Consider the following 25,044-nt stretch of genomic DNA (forward strand, 5'->3'; position numbering starts at 1 on the left):
GCCGTAACCACAGCAAAGCCAGAGCCAAGCTGCATTTGCGACCTGCACTGTAGCTCACAGCAATGTTGGATCCTTAACCCACTGAATGAGGCCAGGAATCAAACCTGCTGAGTCACAGTGGGAACTCCTTTACTTGACTTTTGATTCATTCATTAATTTAGCTAATGTTTACTGATTAGTGACTGTATGGTAGGATGTCTACCAGAGACTAGAATTTCAAAGATGAAAAAGATGTTTGGAAGACCTTCCTCATAAAACTCATCAAGAAACTGATTTGTTCTGTCTTTTATAAACTGTTTTATAGAATAGAAAGCCAATATATAAATATATATGTAAAATATTGAAATCAGAGGATAAAACCAGACAGGAATGGAGAGAAAAATTATTGGTCAGTTTTATGGAATAATCCAAAGTGAAATATTAGTAAACCAAATTTAGAAATATATATATATATAAAACATATAATTTAGGTGTCTGTGTATGTATATTTAATTTAGGTATATATATGTGTGTATATATGTATCTTATTTATTTATTTATTTTGGCTGCACCTGTAGCATATCAAAGTTCACAGGCCAGGGATCAAACTTGAGCCACAGCAGCGACCCAGCCACTGCAGTGGCAATGCTGGGTCCTTAACCCACAGTGCCACAAGAGAACTCTCAGAATATATGTTTCTTTAAATGACCAAATAGACCTGATCCCAGAAATGCAAGGATGATTTAGAACTAGAAAATGTATTTTTATAATCTACCATACTCATAGATGAAATGAAAAAATGCTTGATATTTTATAAAGATGGCAATTTGCCTCAATTATGTTATATATTTTAATGCAAAATCAAATCATAAATCCCATCAGGTTTTTTTTTTGGTAGAACTTGACAATCACATGAGTGAATAAAGGCCAAGAATTGCTAAGGCAATTTTGAAGATGAAGCATTACTTAAACAATAAGCACAGGGCATAAAGACATGATTAAAAATGGATTATGAGAGGAGGGAGTGGGATGGAGTGGGAGTTTGGGTTAATAGATGCAAACTATTGCATTTGGAGTAGATAAGCAATGAGGTCTTGCTGTGTAGCACAGGGGAACTATATCTGAGTACTTGTGATAGAACATGATGGAGGATAATGTGAGAAAAAGAATGTATCTCTATATATGTATGACTGGGTCACTTTGCTGTACAGTAGAAATTGATAGAACATTGTAAATCAACTATAGCAGAAAAAATAAACATCTTAAAAAAACCCAAAAACAAAACAGAAAAACCAAATTGCAGTTTGCAACCCAGTGGTGAGATTGGGGAATATTTAACAGATACTCAACAATTTCTTTAAAATGAAAAAAAAATATAGGAAAAAATGGACTGCGTGTGACAAACGGCACCATAAACATAAGTTAAGACATATTACAGACAAGGAGAAAGTATTTGCCATGTACACAAGCATCAAAAGATTGGTATTCAGAACTCCTATTTAGAAGTCCTAAAGCCCTGTTGGGAAAAAAACTGAGTGGTGCATCTGTTGAAGTCAGGTCAAGTTAGGAAAACATACTATGAGTATTTCAAAGGGAGTTTAATATGGAGGGTTGGTTATAAAGAAGAACGAAAGGGAGGAGGGGAGGAATAGAGGAGCAGAAAAGATGGGGTGTAGCTCCTACTACCACTCAACTGGACCCACAGACTTCCCCCTCTAATTAGGGCATTGGCTGCCCGAACCACCCTGTCTGAAGTGCTCCTACAGCAACTGCCGGTCTGTCCTGGCTAGAAAAAGTCTGTTTCTCTCTTTCCCCAACCTTATTCTCTCCCTTTAGTCCTTTTATTGAAATAACCTAATAGGAACCCAGCTGGCAAGGACTTCTTGGGAGTGTCACTTACAGATTCCAGGCCCTAGCAGTATGGGGTGGTGTTTCCAAAGGTAGGTGTGGGGCTGAGAGACAGTGGACAAAAAATAAAAGGCATAGGTAACAAAGAAATAGGCATTTTTATTGGTAATCAAGAAAATGCAAATTAAAACATCACATATTCTACAATCTAAAAATTAAAGCTTGAGGTTTTGGAGGAGAGGAGAGAGGAAATCTTTTCCTAGTGTAACAGTGAATTGGTAGAGGTACTTTGGAGAGCAGTTTGGCACAGTCATAATAGCGTTACAGGTGCCCTCTAGTTTTTAAATAGCTGTTCTGTGGAAACTCTTGTGCATGGGCACAGGTATATGTAGTGTGTATAAAGAATAATTTGTTCATAGAGAAAAAATGACAATTTTTTATCCTTCAGAAGAGAAATGAATAAATAAACTGGTTTCTTTGAATAGTGGAATTGTATGACATCTAAAATGACAGAACATGGATAATTCTCAAAGCAGCATTGAGTGAGCAAAGTGAATTTTAAAGGAATGTGGACAGTACATCATTTATGCGAATTGAGAAGCAAACAGTACTATATTGTTTATGAATACATACCTTGGCAGTAAAGATTTTAAAATACACTTGGAAGGGAAGCATGACTTGAAGACACTGAGAACCTTAGGAGATGGCGGGGTCAGGGGAAGAGAGGAAAGAAGAAAGGGGAGAGGGAGGTTGGGAGATTAACTGTACTGAGTGGCATCTGAAGAAAACATGGCAAAAAGTTATTACTGGGGATAGAGTATTGAATATGATATTTTTAAATGTTGGAATTATTTCCCAATAAAGAATTAAGAATCAGCTCCTCTGGGAAGCCTTTGGTTACGTGTTCCCTTTCCTCTATGTTCAGAGTCATTTGCCTGCTTTTGTTTGAAAGCATGCCATACTGTCTTGTCTGGGTTCTTCCAGTTGCATGTAGATTCAGTGCTGTATATTCAGAATGTCACAATGATTGGCAGACAGGAGCTAAGGAAAGATTGTTTGATTTAACACAGCAGCAGCCACCACTAGGCACTGTAAACACTAGATACAGAAGTACTGAAGGTTTTATGGTAAGGTTTTTATTTAATAGACCGTCATGCACCTGAATTCAGGGTTTTTTTTGTTGGGCATCTTTGAATAAGTCACATGTCTTCTGAGCATCAGTGACTACATTTTTTAATTTTTCAAATTATTGATACATACAAAAAGATGTATACATTTATGTGAATGTAAAAGCTTAGAAATACAAGACTCCCATGAAGCCACCAAAAATGGAGGGACTAAAGTACTCCCTAAGCCCTGAAATTTCCCAGTCCTATGGCCCTGCCCCTTGCCAGAGATAACCAGTTTCTTAAATTTTGTGTTTATCATTATTTTGCATTTTAAATATGTATATTTTGCATGTAGAGATGTATATGATTTTTTCATTGATTTCAAAATAATGCTAAGTCTTAAGAAAGATTCAGAATATTGTTTTGGTTCAATGGTCTTTTTTTTTTTGGTCTTTTTGCCTTTTCTTGGGCCTCTCTCCCTCGGCATATGGAGGTTCCCAGGCTAGGGGTCTAATCAGAGCTACAGCTGCCGGCCTACACCACAGCCACAGCAACGCAGGATCCAAGCCGCCTCTGCAACCTACACCACAGCTCACGGCAACGCCGGATCACCAACCCACTGAGCAAGGGCAGGGATCAAACCCGCAACCTCATGGTTCCTAGTCGGATTCACCAACCACTGCGCCACGACGGGAACTCCCTTTTTTTTTTTTTAAGAGAAGCCTTCTTAATGAATCCTTGTAAAACAGGTAATTTTGAGTTTGGGTCCCTCCCCACCTCTGTATTTCCATCACTTACATTCTGTACACTCCTAAATTACTAAACTGAGAATTTTGTACTAGCCATTCTCATAACGTATTGCCTGTACCTGAATGCAGGACATTAGAGCTGGAAGCATTTTTTTCTGCTTTCTTTTTCTAAATTTGCAACTCAGGCAGCTAATTTGCCTTGGTGGTTTAATTTTTAATGGCTAGATGGATGGAAGAGTGTGAGTGCTAGGAATCTCTGAATCAGACTCAAAGATGCCATGACAGTCTGTAATACTCTTTATTGTGGTTCACTCCCATTTAAGGTGCAGTACTGGTTTCCTAATTTATGATAGTCATTGCACATAGCTAGGCATCCTAGTGAGGCTTTTATTTAAAAATAGCTTAAGTAAGATTTTTCATTTTAAAATACTAAATTTAAGTGTATCCACTAGATGTCAGCATTAGGAAAGATGTAACATTTGTAGAATCATAGAAGCAATGTGAGAGATTCACACTAACAAGTAAACTAACTTATGTAAAGCCACATATTTTGTGATAGAGTCAAAACTACAAGTCTCCCAATTTGCATCTCAATGTTTGTTTATGTCACATTTCTTTATGGCAAGTAACTTAATTCCATGCTTACTAGACTTACAAAATATATTGATCTTGACATGTGCTAGGGATTCATGTTGAGGTTTTCATACTACTATGATGATATTGTAGCTGGGCACCCACGAATACCTGAATCCTGCTTCCCCTTTCAAAAGTCCTTACATTTTGCAAAGTAAGAAGAATAGAAGAATTACTTTATTCAGAGCTACACTAATCCCTTGTTGGTGATAGATTAGATAGTCTTGGTAAAGTTAAGGATTAAGCTACTTTCTCTACATTCCTCTGTATAAGTCAGATTTCAACCAGGAATATAGAAACCTTACTAGCTATTTTAAAACAGGAAATTTAATGTATGGATTTAATTGCACAAATGTTGGAAGCCTGAGCAAAAAGAGGATAATGTGTTTTTACTCATAACAGTTCTGACACCAGTTCTGGACTGTTTTCCAACACCACCTCTGACTCCAAATGTGCGGGGTTTTTTTTCCCCACACCAGTCAATTTTCCAACTCTCCAGACACCAACTAGGAGTCTTACAATTCATTGATTCTACTACGTGGGGTGAGTACAGACCCCACCGGTTAAGTAAGGCTTTAGTCCCACAAGACTACCTGCATTCTGGATGCCAGGCGCAGGTCCCATGCCTCCTTTACTTCTGACCAGCCAGCTATGAATTGGAGGTTCCCATGACCCCCTCCTCAGGTTCGGTAATCTGCTCTAATAGCTCACAGAACTCCGGGAAACACTTTACTTACTCCTTCCAGCTCATTATAAAGAATACAAGTGAATAGCCAGATGTACATAGTACATAGGGTGAGGTCTGGAAGTATCCTGAGCATAAGAGCTTCTCTCCCCATGGAGCTGGGCTGGGCCACCCTTCCAGCATGTGGATGCATTTACCAAGCTGGAAGCTCCTCATACCCTTTAATGGTTTGTTTGGGTTTTTTGGGTTTTTGTTTGTTTGTTTGTTTTTTAGTGGAGGCTTCACTGTGTAGGCATGACAGATGGTAAATCATTGGCTGCTGGTGATCAACTCAATCTGCAGTCCTTTTCCCTCCCTTGAGGTGAAGAGATGGGGTTGAAAGTTCCAACCCTTCAGACATGCCTTGGCCTTTATGGTAACCGCGCCCATCTTCAAGGCTTGGCAAGAGTCACCTAACAAAAACAAGAGGCTCCAGCTATCCAGGAAATCCCATGAGATTTAGGATCTCTGTGTTAGGAACCAGGGATAAAAATCAAGTATATATTTCTTATTATATCACATGATATAACTTAGATATTGGTGGTGACCAGAAATAGTCATCACTTCTAAAGCTGGAGGAACAAAGGACAAGAGGTGGATTAAGCAGAACTTAGGTACTAGAAGGAAGAAGACTGGAAGCTTAGACCTCTGAAGGGGGCCAGGCACTGCACTGTTGCTAGGAGTTCCGCAAGAAGCTGCATCTTGGAGCCATAGCTGGCTTTTGCTCACAGGAAATGCTGACAGGACTTGAAAAACAGAAAGAAGGACTTTCTTTCTTCCCACCTTCCAATTTCCTTGTAGTAACTTCCGTTGATGGAATATAATGAGAAATCAGCTGACAAAGTGGTCTAGAAAATATGCTTAACAGCTTCTTTGTCCCCATATCACAAAACAGATTATAGAAGGATAGGCTTAGGGGTGTGAGAAATAGGAAAATTACCATCACAGTCCACCTCTTTGACTCCTTGGCATTAATTTATCCATGTTGACTTAAGTACAATAGCAGTGTTTTCATACTTCCCCTGAGAGTTTTTGTTCTTGAATACCTCATGCTCTAGGGGTACAGGCAGGAGGGAAAGCAAGCTCTGTGAACCTAGAGTCCCAGAGAAAACGCTGTTTCTGCTTTGCAAGTTCAGTGGAAGCAGGTGTCAGGGGTGAGTGGAAGTCCTGGGAACTCAGGTTCTGCATAAGGCTCAAAAAAGATCAGAAAACAGAAGGGCAAGAGCAGAAGGGGAATCTTGGTTATGCCATTTAATGAACAGGTATTTGTGGCCAATCATTGCATTGTGTTAGAACAGAAAATTCTGGTGGTAGCTTATTTTGTTGGAAAGAAAGGAGGGGAGGAAAGTGGAGAAGTAGGTGCAAAGTTAGGGTGTGATGTGTGTTTGCAGTGCAATTGGGAGAGCAGATAGCATATCAGGATGATTGTTACAGACTTGCCTGAGTTGTTTATTTCTCTCTATTATGCTGACACTCAGCTATTAGAAGTTTTCAGCTTCCTACATAAAATTAGTATGTTTGATACCATTAACTGACTGCTGTGTTCCTAATGTGAGTTGCAGCCATGTCAGAAGCTAAGAAGGAATTGTGATTATACCTTTCCTTTAAATTATTGTGTACCTAACCAATCCTTCAAAGAAATACTATTGGATCCCACCTATTTCCAGTCATTAAGTAAATTCATAAGGTATCGAATATTTATTCTGACCTGTGTTGAATATTGTCTTGATGTGCTTGTATCAGAGGTACACCAAATGTACATTTGGCCAATAATCAATATTCAGCTAAAGCCAAAGATGAAAATCATAGGCTAAACTTCTGAGATACATTAATAAATCTGAAAATGATCAAAATTTAATTATTATGTTATTATAATAATTTTTTGAAAGTTTAACATATTGAAAATTTTTTCATTCTTGCACTGTTGTCAGCCTCTAGATGAGTTCTGGAGTCACCACTGCTGTTCATTTGCAATATTAAATGGAATTTGGCTTTCAAATGGTTATGTTGCAGTTTAGGAGCAGTTCTACAAACCAGACTGTGCTTCGTGCAGTGTTTGAAGAAAATGGTGCCTGAATTATTTTCAGAGGCAGACATGCTAAGTGAGATTGTTGAGATCTTTTGAATTATTTTGAAGTTTCTACTATTTTAGCCTGAACTTCCTGCTTTATGTAATCACTTGAGAAATGCTTATCCTTAACTTTGAGACCTAAAAACGTGGCCCTGGAGGTCAGTAACTGGCTTTCGGGATGGCAAAGCCGTGTGAGTTCCTCCTTCACCTTTTCACTCACCCACAGCATTTTCTGTCTAGTAGATTGATCAGAAGAATCTTTTTAGCATGTGTCATAAAATATTTCTGTAATTGCTCTCTGAGAGCACATCAGTTGGATTCTTTCTGCAGCAGATTCTAGGTGAATTACTTTCTCTGAAAGATATTAGTGATTTTCTTTCTTTTTTTTTGTTTTGCTGTTGGCATTATTGTCTTCAGAGTAGAATATTAATACTTTTTATGCTAAAGTGGATTTTTAAGCATGTAATAACTACTTGGTTAAATACATGACAAAGTGATTCCGAATCTTTTCTGTGTCTCGTAGTTTATCTTTGGAAGGAGAATTATTAAAGCACTTCACTGTTTTTTTGCTTATGCAAAATACTACATTTTGTTATATTACATTGTGTTACAGTTTCTGAATACGCAACTAAAGAGTGTGAACATAAGCATAAACCTGGGATTCTTTAATTACTACTGGCCTTCATCATATGTGTTCCATTGCCAGTGAACATTGTATCATATTTTTCATTACTCATTTCCTACTCTGTTGATACTGCTTCAGAGTCATGGTACATGTATGAGAACCAGAACTTTCTTGGTAGACAAGTAACGCAAAAGCATAGTTGAATTCCAGATTAATCCACCATCTTGTCAGTTTTAAAGACTTTCAGTTTTTCTATGGGTCTGAATGTCTCTAAGGTAAATAGCTTATTTAATTCTCAGTAATATTTTATGCATAACAGAATGTAATTCAGGGAGTTCCTGTTGTGGCTCAGCAGGTTAAGAACACAACCTAGTGTCTGTGAGGTTGTGTTCGATCCCTGGCCTCTCTCAGTGGGTTAAGGATCCGGTGTTGTTGCAAGCTGCAGCATAGGTCACAGATGTGGCTTGGATGTGGTGTTGCAGTGGCTATGTAGTGTAGGCCAACAGCTGCAGCTCCAATTCAACACCTAGCCTGAGAACTTCTATATGCTGCAGTTTCGGCCCTAAAAAAGGAAAAAGAAAAAAAAAAGAATGTAATTCAAAAAAAAGAATGTATGGTATTATGTTTACTAGAAGACCTTCTTGCCTAGGATTCAGAACTTGGATAAATGTAAGAAATTCTTTGTCATCAAGACTAAAAACAGCTGGTTTCCAGGGACTGTTTGGTTTTTTTTTTTTTCACATTCACATTTTTAGTCACCATAAATTGGAAACAGTAGGTTTGTATTAAAAGTATTCTTGTGAAATCTATTGTTTTGAAGTTTTATTAAGAGAGAACAAAGTATGTTTTGGTATCTTCTTTTTCCTGTAACACTTCATATTTCTTTGCATTCTTTATTCAGTTACCTGGTTGAAGGTGATCATGGATATTGGCTTGATTTTAGAGTTTGTCCTTTTAAAATTTTGAAGAGGCAGAATTGACACTCTGCTTTTTTTTTTTTTTCATTTTCTAGGGCTGCACACAAGGCATATAGAAGTTCCCAGGCTAGGGGTCTAATCGGAGCTGTAGCCGCCAGCTGACGCCAGAGCCACAGCAACTCGGGATCCGAGTCACATATGCGACCTAAACCACAGGTCATGGCAACACTGGATCCTTAACCCACTGAGCAAGGCCAGGGATCGATCATGCAACCTCATGGTTCCTAGTCGGATTCGTTGACCACTGCGCCACGACGGGAATTCTGACACTCTGCTTTTAAATTTTTCTCAGAAGATTCTTGGAGGACATATGGACTAAAGGAAATTAAAATTTAAACCCACATTTTAAAACTTACTTTCTTTAATTTTGCGAGTGCTCTACAGGATCAGAATTATGATGTAGGCTAGTTTCCATTCTTATTTGTGTTTCGGAGCAGTATTTATGGCAGTGGGAGGATGGAATGTTGTTCCCAAGTTATCTTGGCAAATTGTAATTTTCTTAATATTCACAGCGTTTGTCATTTTGTTTCCTTAAGAGTTAACATTTCAGAAGTTTTTAATCATATATAAGATTAATGGCTTTTACTGGGGCAGGGAAGGACTGTCTTCAGTTACTTGACTGGAAAGGCAGTGAGCTCTTCCTAAATTCTCAGACTTTTTTTTCCCCCAACTCAGAGCCTTCAGTTGTCAGTATTTATTTTGGTCTTCTCTCCTCCTTGGAATGCTCCTGTAATCTTACAAAGTTTTATTTTCTGTGTGTATGTTTTTTTTTTTCATTTATTTATTTTTGTCTTTTTAGGATTGCTCCTGCAGCATATGGAAGTTCCCAGGCTGGGGGTTGAATCAGAGCTGTAGCCGCTGGCCTACCACAGCCACAGCAATGCTAGATCCGAGCCACATCTGTGACCACCACAGCTCATGGCAACACCAGATCCTTAACCCGGTGAGCGAGGCCAAGGATCAAATCTGCATCCTCTTGGATACTAGCTGGGTTTGTTACCTCTGAGCCACAACGGGAACTCCTGTGTGTGGGGGGGGGTTGTTTGTTTTTGCTTATTAGGGTTGCACCCTCGGCATATGGAGGTTCCCAGGCTAGGGGCTAATTGGAGCTACAGCTGCTGGCCTACACCACGGCCACAGCAATGCAGAATCCAAGCTGCATCTGTGACCTACACCACAGCTCACGGCAATGCCAGATCTTTAACCTAACCTACCGAGTGAGGTCAGGGATTGAACCGGCAACCTCATGGTGCCTGGTTGGATTCGTTTCCACTCTCCCACAAGGGGAGCTCCGTGTGTGTGTGTGTTTTTAATCATGCAGTTATTCAACAAATATTTATTACTGCTTACAACAACCCAGGCATTGCTCTGGGTGCTGGGGATAGAACAGTGTATAGACCAAAGCTCCTGTCTCCTCAAAGTTGACGTTGTAGTAGAAGACAGAGTAAACTGATAAGCAGAGGAATGAATATGTGCCACTTGGAGATAAGCATTGGTTTGGTAGAGGGTAGTGAGGAAGTGGTGTCATGGATGGACTGGGGAAGGGCGCGCTCCCTGAGGTGGTCTCACTGAAGCCCCAACCTGCATGAAGTGCAGTAGCTTGTCATTTAAAGGTCTGTGGACGGAGCATCCCAAGCCCAGGAAAAGCAGCTACAGAGGCTCCCAGGAGAGAGAACTCTTGCTGAGCTAAAGAAGCTGCAACAGGCTGCTGTGGAGCATGAGGGGCAAGGAGACCAGAGTGAGTTAGGCACAGACCATGTGGGGTTTTGTGAGACCTGCTAAGGAGTTTGGATTTTATTCTGATCGTGTGAGTAAGCCATTGCGTGTTTTTGCGTGGAGAAAGGATTTATATAAATATAAAAATATTTATATTTTTAAAATATTGCTTTGCCTCTTCTAATGAGAGTCTGTAGTAGGAGGCAAAGGTAGAAGCAGTTAGGAGGCATTTGAAGTAATCCTGAAAAGAGGTGATGGTGGCAAGAACCACGCTGGTATTGCAGTAAAGGAGGTGAGACAGGGCATCCTTGAAGCTAATGAGAAAGGTGAATTGAAGAGGGAGGAGTGTCAGTTACGTCAGATGCTTCTGATGGGTAAAGTAGAATGGGGGCTCTTTTTTTTTTTTTTTTTTTTAATGGTTTTTATTTTTTCCATCAGAGCTGGTTTACAGTGTTCTGTCAGTTTTCTACTATACAGCAAGGTGACCCAGTCAGACATACATGTATACATTCTTTTTCTCACATTATCATGCTCCATCATAAGTGGCTAGATACAGTTCCCAGTGCTCTACAGCGGGATCTCGTTGCTTATCCATTCCAAAGGATGGGGACTTTAGAACTGACCATTGGAAATCACCATGGGTGTTGTTGGATGACCTTGCCAGAGCACTTTGGTGGTAGGGATTGGGCAAAAGCCAGGTGGAGGGGGCTTAACAGAGGGTGGAAGGAGAGGAATAAAAGACAATGAGCACAGGCAATTCTTAAGGGGTCTTGCTGCACAGAGAAGCAGGGAATAGGGTGGGAGCCGGGAACTCCTGTGCCGTGCAGTTGTGTTTCTAGTGGCTTCTGTTATTCTAATTAAGGAAACGTCTTTTCAGATGTTTTGTGGGAAAATGGTGTGATGTGTTTATTAAGTGCCTCTGTGAGCTCAGAAATACATTCCACAGACCAGGGCCAGCAAGAATGTGTTCCTTTCCAGATAAGCCAACAGCTTTGAAACAAAGTAACCTAAGAGCACATAGTCACAAGGTTCTACCAGAAATATCACACGCACTTGAAGTAAACTATATGTGACTTCTGTGTATTAAATGTTTATTTGGTAAATATTTATAATATTTAGTTTAAATCCAAGGATTACAATAAAAAGTAAATCTTTAGCTTTTTCCTCCCAAATTCTGATTGCAAGTTTATTATTCTAAATTATAATATTTATTATTTACTTTGAAATAGTATCTCTAAAATATATCATTATTTGGGACCAAGTGTTATATAATCTGGAAAATCTCTTATATATTTTGTATCATAATATATTTTTGTATCAGAATAGTAATATTCATCTGAAATTTAGAAATCATACTAGGCAGAACTCTTTAAATGAAAATGACAGAAGCCCCACTCAGCTGAAAGGTAAAAAAATTGATTCAAAGAAATTAGGATATCTTATAACCAGATGTAAAAATCTAGCAACTAAACTGAGGGAAATGGCAGCTGAAACTCAGAAACAAATGGAATCAAAAATTAAGGATGTTAGGACACTTTCTGTGACTCTCCACTGCCTGTTGGCTTCCTGTTTTTGTGACAGAGTGGCTCACTCTAGGGCAGAGGATGAGGCTGCCACACGCTGCAAAGCGTCTCATGCAGAGGTGCTGCTGCTGGCTGCAGATCCTCGGTCAGTCGGGTTGCTCTAGCGAGGGCCATACTGATAGATTTATTGCTGGGAACTGTACCCTTTTGCTTGTATTACCCCATTTAATGATTTCATGAACCCTCTGCAGTGGATATTATAATTATTATACACATTTTTCGATGAGAAGATGGAAGTATGGAGAAGTTAAGAAACTTGACTAAAGTCACAAGGAGATGGCAGAGCTAGGGAGTTTGAATCCATGTGGTCTGGTACCTACCAGAACGGACAAGTAGCCCTTATGACGTATGCCATGTGTCATATTTGTTGAAATCAGACACTGAGGGAATGGAGAGGGTTTGTTTTGGTTTTGGCTGAAGAGTTAAACTATGCAAGACAACAAGGAAATGGTTTAAATTTTTTTGTGTATTATTGTAAAAAGCTATGACAACTGTGATAATATTATAACTGTTTTCAGACCTTTGAAAAATTCCATGAGTTTTTGTTCAAAGAAACACACATGACATGGGTTGCCTCCACAGCATCTTTCTTGTGTGTTTTGTGGGATAGAGGTGCCTTCTCCATTAGACTGCATTTTTACCACATCAGCGGCTCTCAGCTTGGGGCGATTCTGCCCCTGAGGAGACATTTAGTGACATCCAGAATCGTTTCTGATTGTCACACCTTGTGTGGTGGGTTACTCCCAGCATCTAGTGTGTAGAGGCCCAGAATGCTGCTGAAGATCTTACAGTGTGAGGTAGACGCCTCTCAACAGAACAGTCACCCAGCCCCAATGTTAGTTAGTAGTGCTGAAGTTGAGAAACCTGTATTAGATAAACTGGGCCATTTTCTAATTAAGAGTCAGTGTTTGGGATGAAAAGGTAAAAAAAATTTTGAGTCTTTGAGGACTTGTGAAGAGGCAATAGGTAAGACCAAGTATGATACAGGGTGCGGGGTGTTAGGGTCCCATTAGGCTGGGATGCCTTGAAAGAAGGACTAAATAGTGGAAGAAATTTGCAGGAGAGGTAGGAAAATGGACCAGACAAACTTGACTAGTTACATCATTTTCTCTGAAGTTCAACTGTGTGCATCCAAGTGCAAAGGTAAGGACACTTAAATCCTTCCCTCCTGTACCTGATGGGGGTCTCAGAGGACGAATTTAAGACAGCATTTCAACAATATTCTTAACGAAAGTGGCCTAAATATGGGTTTTATGACTTCCTCTGCTTTATAACATTGAAATTCATTGTCAGATTGAAGACTCTGTTTTGTATTAAAAGAAATAGAGCCATTATTATTTTTTAAGTTATTTTGTGATTTGGGGGGATATAGTAATAGCCAACATTTTTATTGAATGCTTTCTATGTGGCGTACATGGTGCTATTTTTTTTTTTTTTTTTTTTTTTTTTTGGTCTTTTTGCCTTTTCTAGGGCTGCTCCCATGGCATATGGGGGTTCCCAGGCTAGGAGTCTAATCAGAGCTGTAGCTGCCAGCCTACACCAGAACCACAGCAACGCGGGATCTGAGCCGAGTCTGCAACCTACACCACATGGCAACACCAGATCCTTAACCCACTGAGCAAGGCCAGGGATTGAACCCGCAACCTCATGGTTTCTAGTCGGATTCATTAACCACTGTGCCATGACGGGAACTCCCTACATGGTGCTATTAAGTCAGTATTTTATCTCATTGAACTCTCATTATGACCTTTTAACATGATTACTATGAAATGTGTGTTTTATTGGTGGAAGAGAAGACTCCCAGAGAGGTTATCTAGCATTCTCAAGGGCAAACAGCTATTTATCTAGAGTTGGAATTTTAGTTTGATTCCATGACTAATAAACTCTTGTAACACCAAATAGTGTGCTGCCTTTTCCTCAAAGACAATTACAGCCCTTTCTCACACTGATTTTCCATCTGTGATTGGAGTTTGATACCACTAGGTAATCCTTTGTATATTTGGTCTTAGTTCTTGTTAGTGAGAGAATTTATATAGGTTTGGAAACAGATATTCTGTGTATGTGTGTATATTTGAAAACTCTTAAAAATTGAAGCTGTGAAATATTCTTTTTTTCCCAAATGGTTCCTTTAAAAATTTATTGAATAAATTTAGTAACCAATTTGATGCAATTATTTGGATGTGATAATTTTGGGAAAATGCTTATGTTTTCCTTATATATGAAAGTTTGGAATTATTACACTTTTTATAGTGTATAAGAATAATTAAAATGAAATATTTCCCTTTTAGTTTTAATCTCAGCTAATCCACCTGTATAAAATGTTATAGAAAATCTTTGCAGTGAAATTCTGTGTAATGGAGATTTAAATATCAAAAATAAGATAGATCCCTACCTCTCCCATAGGGAACATATTGATTTAAAAGAGAGGTGATCATTTAGTATTAACCATATTTGTGAATAAATTAGGTTGCTTTTAACATTTCTAAGAAGTATGTGTCAGTCCCTCAGATTTTGATCTTTAAAGCAAATAACTCTTATACATAAACTGTTATTTCCTCTTTGGGAAGCTTAAAGTTAGGAACATTGGCCGTTGTCCGGAGAGTAGGTGGCAGAAGGGGGCCAGCACAGGTGGCCAGAAGTGCTCACTCTTTTCAGACTTCTTGTAATAGGGGTGAGTGATAAACTATTTTCTTTCATTGATTAAAAAAAATATATTATTACTTTAGTATTTTGTTTCATTTATACTTAACCAGCAGTTCCATGTTTGGATAAAAAGTATGGAGGTTGGGTGAGGGCCTGGGGTACCTGTGATGTCATAGTCTGCCTTCTCTGTAGTTATTGCAACTGCAGGGTTTGAGCCTTGTTTCCTGTTTCCTGGATGTTCCTGACCCCCCCCTTCCACCTTCATCCTCACTGAGTCATGGCAAATTCTTGGGCAAGATTTATACCAATGCATTATTTTTCTTTTACAAACTTAGAAGTTGTGATAATTGATGGCTTTGTGTGTGTTTGCTATGTTAACTTCTAAGTTACATACCATGCGTACAGTTGATATTGTTGAATGATCAGCTTGTGAGTTAAATAATAAAAGGTTTGATTCATCTCAGGAGTATAGAAGATGTGAAAAATACTGGGTTTTGTGTGGTAACAATTTTTAAATGGGTCGTTAATTGATATCTCCCTTTAGTCTTTAATGGTTAAGTGTGGTTTGAATATTGTCTTTCTTATATTCCTGATAGGATTTGATTCCTCAAAGAAGGAAACTATCCCTATTATTTAAAAATTATAATCTCAGTATTTACTTATTTGAGAAGTCTATTTTTGATGTTAATTTAAATTGAGAATATATTCCTCAAACATTTTAAATGAGTAACACTAGCATAGATATTAATCAAACGTAACTATTGCAAGTTTTATGTAAAAATCGAATCTTTTTTTCTAATTTTGCCGTATGTAACTTTTTTGATATGTGGAAAAGAGAGACAAGAGCTGTAAACTCAGAGCCAAATGTGCTTTTGTTGTTCCAAATTTTCAATGTCAGGAGCATATAAACCTGCACCTGTTGGTAATTATGAGCAAGCCAGCCTTTGCCGAATCCCAGGCCTCTGCTTAAAATTTTTTTACTGGAACTAAATGATGTTGCCATTTTTATTTTTAGGTTTGCTGGCATGGGTAATCTCATTAAGGTGCTAACCAGGGACATAGACCACAATGCAGCACATTTTTTCTTGGACTTTGAAAGTAAGTCTCTTAGCCCTTCACAGCTGGTGTATAATGGTAAAGGTGGAAGATTAATTATACTCACACCACAGTGAAGGCCAGCCAGGATATTTGTTAATAAAATATGGGGATCAAACAGTTTTGCATGACTTTTTCCTTAATTGTAGGCAAACATCACCATCATATGTATAATTCTTTAGTTTCTCCATTTGCTAAAATCATGTTGAGTCTGTAGCCAGTGCTGTCCTTTCATTAGTCCATGAAGCAAGTAGCCTTATGATGAACATTCTAATAGTATGCCTTAGTGACTATGCCCGCCAATCCGTTTGCTTATAATCCTGATAATTTTATAAAAAATCAGTTGTGCTGCATATCCAGAATCAATACTTTAAATAACCTCCACAAATTATTGATAACCCAAATTTGGTTAGAAATATATGAGTTATTTAATGGTATATAGGAAATAGCTTAATATTCTCCTATTTTAAGATGAAATGCAAAGGTGAGCTGTGGCCAAAACTCTTAATATTCGGCTTTGAAATAAATTGTTGTTCAATGCAATACTAAACAAGATTACATGTGAGTAATTCCTGATCAGAAGTTTCTTTTTCAGAATACTAGCACTATTGGAATACTTAAAGAATTTTTCATTATAAGGCCATTAATGAAACTTGTTTTGGGAGAATTTTGAGAAGAATTAGAACAACAGTTATGCCATTGTGTACAGGAAAACTGCATTTCACCTCTAGGTCCTCCATATCAGCACCTTGAGAACCTGGTTTGCTGTCTGCCAGAGCGCAGTCTGGGTAACCTGAAGGACGAATTCATGGCCTAATGAACATTTTCCCTGTTACAATTTTTTTTTTTTTAAAGTAAATTTCAGATGTTCTTTTTTATAAAGGGATATTTTCTCTTTTCTCATTCTTGTCTTGACAGGTACCTTAACATGGGGAATCTTCTTAAAGTTTTGACATGCACAGACCTTGAGCAGGGGCCAAATTTTTTCCTTGATTTTGAAAGTGAGAAGATGATTTTATATCTATTTCTCTTTGCCTGCAGTAGACTGCGTTTGTCTTGCACTAAATGAATGTTTCCACTTTGCCATCTTCTTAACTTTTGCTTTGCATGACTGAGCTATGAATTGTTTGAGTAAAATTTCTGGTGCCTTCTAGAACTGGAAGTCATATTTTATAAATTAAATTGTGATAAAATGTTTTTACTTGAATTTTTGTAAGAGATTCAGATCTCTTGGACATTATTTTATAATTTGAGATTGCTAATGAAAACATTTGAGATTCTTGAATGAAAACATTTTTATGAAAAAATTTTGGTGGAAAGGACAAGTGCTACTTCAAGACTTGTTAAATAGAAGCAGTATTTCAGGAAAAATGTATTGCAGTTGAGAAAAATTGACTAGGTTTCAATTACTCTATGTACCTATTGAAGTATTTTAAATATAAAATCTGTTCATGAAGGCCATTCAAAGCTCAGTAATTTGGGCATAATATTAAAAGGTAAGTGTGAACCTTAATTATTTAATCTTTGCAAATAATTAATTTGAAAAGTTAAATTCATTATATGTATTTTTTTCAGGAATTCATTTTTTCTAACTAAATAAAAAGAAAAATAATGGGTTCACAGACCTTTAAGTAATTTGCCTTCTGTTTGTTTTATGTTGCATGACCTATTGTAATATGGTCTAAGAGTGGCAGGTAAGTGTCATTGACCCCCGTGCATGTTGAAAAGCTGTTGCTTTTTTGGCTGTCAGTGTTGCTTTAGCTTGTCTGGTTGTCAAATTGAGAACAATGATATTACGTTGGTGTTTTAGTGTGAATGTTGCTATTTTAACCGATGATTAGAAAATTGTTAGGAAAGGGTGAAGAGATAGCCTTTAGTTTGTAAGTCATGTGATCCCTTGCATTTTTTATCTGAGATTAAACCATTTGAATAGTTTTTGAAATGCTTAAAATTTAATACCTTTTCTGGTTTTTAAAACAAACAAATCCCTGAAAACAAATCCCTAAAGAGACATTACATTTTTCCATCAACTTCAATTTAGTTTATATGATATTATATAGTGTATTCTATTTTAAGAATAATTTGTATTTTTTCTAAAGAACTAGGCCATATGAGCACATTAATTTGTAACATCTCCATTTGATGGGATAATTTGTGGTCTCTGATGTTTTTCTACTTTTACTACATTCCTGTAACTGTTTGGTTACAGTCTGGGTACTGCATGCAGGCTAGCAGAGTAGTGATGTCAGTATGGGGACCATACTGTTTGGTATTTAGGGGAAGATGTTATTGAATGAATATTAGTTTTCTTGACCCTTCTCAACAATTTAACAATGCTGTTTTAAATGCATGTTTAGCATGGATTTTAATCAGCTTGGGGATGTTGAGCAGATTGCTTACTTGATGATTATTCTTTCAGATGAGGCAACTTACATTAGAGCTATATTTTAGTTTATTTGCATCTGTTTCAAACTTGCTCTTGTATATTTTTCTGCTATTCTGTCTCCTTTTTACTCTTTGTCTCAAATTCCTTACATTTGCAGAATCTTGGCTTTGATACAGTCAAGATCTTGTTCAAGACTTGGCACTTGATCTTTTTATAAACCTAGCATTATGTTGTGGTCAAGTGAGAGGCATGAGTTTACTGTCGTTTTAAAAATATTACTTGGTCTTGATTTTCTAATCTGTGGGAGTTTGGATCATTCTCCTTAAAATTTAAATAGCTGGTTTAGTAGCAGGAAAAGGCTAAAATGGCTAACAACAGTAATAACCAACAACAAAGAACTACATATAAAGTATTTAACTTCTTAAAGGCAGATATACATTTGAAAATATTTGTTACTTATATCAGCCAGTGTAGAACTTTTGATGTACTGGTTTACTGTAAATGAAATTTTGTGAAAACAAACTGCAAACTAGGCCAGAATTTGTCCGTAGTTAATTCTTAGATTTTTAAATGTTTTCTTTTGACTCTAACAGAGTCCTTTTAATCAATTTTATCTCCTATCCATTTGCATATTTGTCTCCTTTTTAGAGATATGCATTTGTTAATGTATTTTATCATTAGGCTACTGTAGTGACCTCTTGGAACTGTTCCTCTCTTTAAACTCTTACACCAGGTTCAGATTTGCCACACAGTTGATTTGCCAGTTCATTATGATTACTGAGAATAAAGTAATATTCTTTTCTTAAACAGTATTTAGTACTTCATTGTTTTATTTCTAGAACAGTAACATTAAGTTATTAGAATACTTTAGTTTTGCTATTCCCACCATTCTAGTTAAGTCTAGTTCAGTGCATCTCCATGGTTGGGCTATAGAAACTATAGAAATAACTTCATACTAGATAGATACACTGGCATTTCGCATCAAGCTGTATGAAAAGTAACTATTCTAGTGCTTTTAAAGCGTGGTTTGAGGAAATCCTGTAGTTTATAAGATGAGGACTGTCTTTAAAGTAGACCATTATCCCCTCCTGTGCGTGCGCACGGCGCACACACACACACACACACACACACACACACACACACACACACTGGTTTTCACTTCCGTTCAGCTTGCCTACTCTGTGCCAGCCAGTAGGTACTGGGGATGCAAAGATAGCTAAGATGCACCCCTTCCCTTTGGAGAGCTCTCAATCCAGCAGATTAGGTAGAAATGCAGGCTAATTATTTACATAGTTTATATTATTCAAGTGTAGGTCAAGAAGGGGGGTAATTTATCTTAGCTATGGGTAGATTGGGCATGGTGGCAGACATTCCTAGGGTGACATTTGAGTTGGATTGTGGAGGATGAATTTAGGAAAGAATGTAGAAAGAAGAAACAACATATAAAAAACCTTAAGGTGTGAAATGACATTCTGTGTTCAGTGAAACATAATGTTATCTATTCAAAGTACTAGAAAGAGGATCTTTTTCTTAAAACAAATTTTACCTGTATGATTTTAAGAATAATTGTTAATTAAGATGTAAACCCAGGGAGTTCCCATTGTGGCCCACTGGTAATGAGCCCAACTAGTATCCATGAGGATGCCGGTTCCATCCTTGGCCTCAGTCAGCAGGTTAGGGATCTGGCGTTGCCATGAGCTGTGTTATATAGGTCACAGATGCAGCTCAGATCTGGCATTGCCGTGGCTGTGGCGTCCGCTGGTGGCTACAGCTCCAATTAGACCCCTAGCCTGGGAATTTCCATATGCTGCCCTTCTGGCCTTAAACAGGAGAAGAAAAAAAAAAGATGTAAACCCAGAATTGCCCCATAAAATTTGGTGGCAGTTATGTTGATGACAGCATTCAAAAAGCACTGAACCTGTACAGCCTCTTTACCTAACTGCTATGTTTGTTAGTTCACTAAATTATTTTGTAGAAGAAAAGAGACTGACTTATGTCACTTCCCAGCATTAGCATAGTGCTTTGTAATCCCAGAAGTTCAGTCTTCAGTAGGTCACCTTGATTTACTTAGCTCTGGGTAGATCAAAATAAGTGGAGGTGGTTGTCTGTGAGAAATAGAATCCTGCCTTCTCTGATTTTTTTGTTATAATACCTCTCCATTTAGTCATACATTTCCTCTGATTCTTGTGTCTTTTGTGTTACCTGTTCCTCCTGCCCCCCCCCCATTTTAAAAAACTATTGATAATATCCAATCTCTTAGTCTAACTTCGTTTTTCCACTTTATCTCTTGTATATTTTCAATTGCTTTTGTCCTGTACTTTGAAATATCTATTCCGGTGGCACTTTCTTACATTTATTTTTCTAAAGTGATGTAGGATTATATCTGTTTAGAGATTAAAATGAGTAATAGCCTTCTTTAACTCATGCTCCTTCAGAAGTACTTATTATGGAAAATCTAGGTGCTGAGTTTACATGCTGTTAAGTGGTGTGTACAATACGTTGAGGGCCCTGCCTCGATGTAACTTGCGGAGATCAAATTTTTAAATATTTACTGAATAAATGAATGCAAGATTAAAGCAGAAAGACCCCTTGTCACAATTAAAACTTTTATGTCACTTTTCAATTTTTTTTCCTTTTGTAGCTGATCTTTGCCTCCTTTTGTACCAAAATTGCTAAAATTATTTTCAGTGATTCTTCTGTAGGAAACTGGTATGAAATTATAAGTAAAATAATTAATTTTACCTTTAGTAAGAGCAACTGAAGCACACTTCAGTTTCCCTTGAACAGCTTTTAAAACTAAGCTCGATGAATAATCACTATACCTACTCTTGATAGAAGATGCGTTTTGCAATCAAATGAATGTCCTTTTGTTAGTTAGCTAAGTGATACATTTTTCCTCGAGTGATAAAATTTTTCATTTTTTGCTATGAAAAATCAAAGTGACAAGTCTTGGTTGCATTATATGATACCATTTTTGGAAAAAAATGCTTTGTTTTATACAGTCTTCTCCCCTCCTTAGTATTTCACCCTTTTGCATGACTTGCTCTCAGTAAAGTAGTGCTTACCTGTCTGCTCTTTTCTGTTTGTCTTCATTTCTACAGCAGTCTTCAGCAGCTTTCAAAATTATAAATGTGACTTTCCTGTGACAGTCTAAAAAATGTTTAATAAGTGTGGTGCTGGGTATTTTTTCTGCCCTTAGGGGAAACTGGAATCTTCTCCTTTATTTTTAAATTTCTTGGTACTTACTAAACCTTTAATAATTATTAACCACTTCCAAGGTCTATTTAAGTCTACTTGATAATATTTCTTTTGTGTGTAATTCTCAGTGTCATATTTTTCTGTTAATAACTAGTCACCACACCCAAAAAACAGTTTATTTAGTATTCTCAAACTTCACAAATATCTCTTAACATATAATAGTCAAAATATTGTCCTTTGTCATGAATTCCCACTTCATGAATTCAAACTATGATATGTGTCTACTATTGATGTTATGTCTATAGTTTCACGATTCCATATGAAAAAATATAAAATTGCTGTCTTTTGCATGTAAACTGTTTTTCTCTACTGCATCTGGTGTAAGTATAAAAGTTGTTAAGGTGTACTTTTTTTTTAGAGTGTGTCTAACCATGACTTTGGAGACTATGGTCTGGCTAAATGTGAAAAAATATTACTGCTAAATGACAGGCTCTGATTTTTAAGAAATCATTTAGCTACAATATCAGTATTTGCTCCTAGTCATACTTTTGTAGCTTTGGACACAGAGTCTTTTTAATTTTCAGTTGATTCCTCTTGTGTAATTGTTTTGTCATAGCATTTTCATTTAAAAAATAGCTGATTTCTTAAAGAGAATTTGAAAAATAAGGGAACAGATATGAGAACACACATTCTTAAGTTGGCTTTTGCATGTGAATGTTACTTATTGTTGCTGTAGTACTGTCTTAAGTATGTTAAAATTAAAATTTAGTATTGTAATTGTTGCTTTAAAAATGTAAATGATATATTTTTGACTATTTGGCAAGTTTAATAGATGGAATTGAATTATGACTTGCCCCAAGTGCAAAATAAAGTTGCAGACATCTGAACGCCTAGTTTGATGTGTGAACTAAGTTTTTAAAAATTTTCTAGGGAAGGGAATCAAAAGAGCCTTGTATATTTGTGGAGAGGTGGAGTCTATACAGAGAAGTCTAGGTACTAGTTTTATGTGATTGGTAAACAGAGATTTATCAGAAATATTCTTAATTCATATTATAAATTTAGTCTCTTTCCCCTACCTCCACAGTTCAAGAGAAAATTTTAGCATGGAAGAATTCTGACACCACAAATGCTGTCTAAAACATATGGAAATCAAAATATTGATCATTTTAAGTGCTTTATGCCTTATCTGTAGTATTGAATGGGGTCTTGTTGGAAAGATTTATGGAAAAACTCGGTTTCTTCATAGATCATCCGTTTGTCTCAACAAAATTTATTGACTACAAAGGATTTATCCTTAGAGAAGCAAATTACCAGGGTGTTAAAAATAGGGTTTTTGTCACTTTGAGACTAACAGAGAGAAATCCAAATTTAGTCATCTAGTAACCCATGTTCTGTGGCTAACACCGCAGGTGATGGAAATGCCCATATGTTTGTGTTCCCCATTATGCTTTTTATAAGTTTAATTCTCCCTTCATTTTTCCTCTCTCACTCAGTCCCAAATATGTATAGCAACTCAGTTTTTGCTTTAGTATTTCCACGTTTCAGTGATAGTATCATACCTTAAAGCTTCTAGTTTTCAGCAGCCTAGTAATTCTGGAGCAGTTTCATAATCAGAACTCCTCTGCACAGGAATCTGTACCTTTTGTTCATCAGCAGAGAAGTTCATTGCTACAGAATATAAAGCAGTTTCTAGGAAAGGGGAGCATCTAAAAATCCTTTTAAAAAAGCTTCTAATTTATTATATCAAAACTCAATCATTAAAATAAACTTTTTCAGAAAATAGCTTGTCTTAAGAGATGAACAAGATATATTAGTAGGCCTTTCATTTCTGTTGCATTAAAATAGATCATTACTCAGGCATTTACAGTCATTACACCTAGTGATGAGTGTAGTACAAACAGTGATTATGAGCACTCGGTTTAAATTTTGATTTATAATTCTCAAGTTTATTTAATATACCACATTATAACTTATAACCTAAAATAAACAGTAATATTTGGTGTTCCTTGCCTCTTTGTGATATTTATCAACTTAAGGCTAATTATTCAAGTGCAGAACTATGGAAAAACTATCAGTCTTTCTAAGAAGTGCAAAGTTAGCATGTGGCAAAATAGTCAATGTTAGTCATCCTTAGAAAACTGGATTATTCATTGCTCAGAGTTATTATACATGTACTTAAAAAAAAATCACGTGACTGTCAATTTTCTTGTGCTTTCCTGCTGTTTAGATGCCCAGCCTACAGAATCTGAGAAGGAAATTTATAATCAGGTGAATGTAGTGCTAAAAGATGCAGAGGGCATCTTGGAGGACTTGCAGTCATATAGAGGAGCTGGCCATGAAATACGAGAGGTAAAGCATCTTTATACATTTTCCAGTAAACTCAAAATTACTACGCTCCTCTTCTTTTAATCCTTTGTTTTCTGTACTTGTCTATTGCATCTTGAGTATTGTGTTTAAAGAATGGTCACTTGCACTATTTCAAAAGTGGTTACAGTGATGTAAGTGTAAAAGGAAAACAAGGTTCTATAAATATGTAAATTATGTGTATTTAAAGAAAGTTTTATTTTTTGGTTTACTGTCATCACACCTGAAATTTACAGTATCCGTTGGGGGGTGGGGTGAGACTGCTCGTCATAGTGATCGTGGAGGGAGGTGAGCACATCAAACTGTGCGTGGCTTTTCTGCTTTTCTGTTCCTCCCAAGCTTCCTAGGAGAACGCTGAAACCATCCATGCGGGCTGGACCCCCTCACTCTGTCTAATGACTTTACACCACAGAGCATATGTTTGGTGTGGTCTCTCTCCGCTTGCTTTTCTCCCAAACCTCTGAACTTTTCCAGGTTTCCATCCATTTCTTCTGTTTTTTCAAAAGAAGCTGTGTCCCCGCTTCTTACCAAGACTAACTTCTCTAAGTTTATTCTTCCACTCTTTTCTGGAACTTTACACTTCTAATGTCTTTCTCTTAATTACATTCTTTTTTTTTTTTTTTTTGTCCTTTTGCTTTTTCTAGGGCTGCTCCCGCTGTGTATGGAGGTTCCCAGGCTAGGGGTCGGGACCTGTAGCCACCGGCCTACGCCAGAGCCACAGCAATGGATATCCGAGCCATGTCTGTGACCTACACCACAGCTCATGGCAACACTGGATCCTTAACCCACTGAGCGAAGCCAGGAATCGAACCCACAACCTCATGGTTCCTAGTCAGATTTGTTAACCACTGCGCCACGAAGGGAACTCCTTAATTACATCTTCTTTATGTTTTTCTTTTATTGACTCCTTCTCCTCAGCACGTACACATACTCAGGTGTCCTGTACTACCTGAAGAAACTCCCTGGCCTCTGAACCTTATCTCTTTTTTTTTCTCATTACCACAGTTCTTGAAGGCATAGCTCACACTTTGTTGCTTCATTTTTTCCCACCCTTGTGTTTCTGTGTCTCTTCTCTATAACTTAATAGTGTAGAGGTTATCAAGGATTGATCTCTTGGGTTTACATTCCATATCTAACTTGTCTCCTCTAATGACATTTGGAGTACTAGTGAAGGAAGAATTAAGTGTAGACACCTGAAGATGACAATTCAGTAAGTGTTTTGGACCAAGGGGCCAGAGGTTTGGGTGATAGACTGGATGTTTAATGTGGAGGAGAAAGAGGAGTTAGAAACCATGGTTTCTAGTTAGATTAGCAGTTGGTGGTGTCAGCAATAGGGATTTTTTT

The 25,044-nt window shown here is 37.3% G+C and overlaps 1 protein-coding gene across 24 annotated transcripts in view; it reads left to right on the forward strand.

The window, feature by feature from the left end:
- The window catches only part of FAM49B (family with sequence similarity 49 member B), a 167,259-nt gene that overhangs the window by 116,924 nt on the left and 25,291 nt on the right, over positions 1-25,044 (forward strand). For 12 of the 24 annotated variants that reach the window (XM_021088605.1, XM_021088611.1, XM_021088607.1 and 9 more), the window contains 2 exon segments: positions 16,671-16,753; positions 23,564-23,685. In XM_021088605.1, the coding sequence (XP_020944264.1) occupies positions 16,681-16,753; positions 23,564-23,685 (195 nt within the window). In that variant the 5' untranslated portion in view covers positions 16,671-16,680. 24 annotated transcript variants of the gene reach the window in all.

Source organism: Sus scrofa, chromosome 4 (assembly GCF_000003025.6).
Source record: "Sus scrofa isolate TJ Tabasco breed Duroc chromosome 4, Sscrofa11.1, whole genome shotgun sequence".
Lineage (NCBI taxonomy): Eukaryota > Metazoa > Chordata > Mammalia > Artiodactyla > Suidae > Sus > Sus scrofa.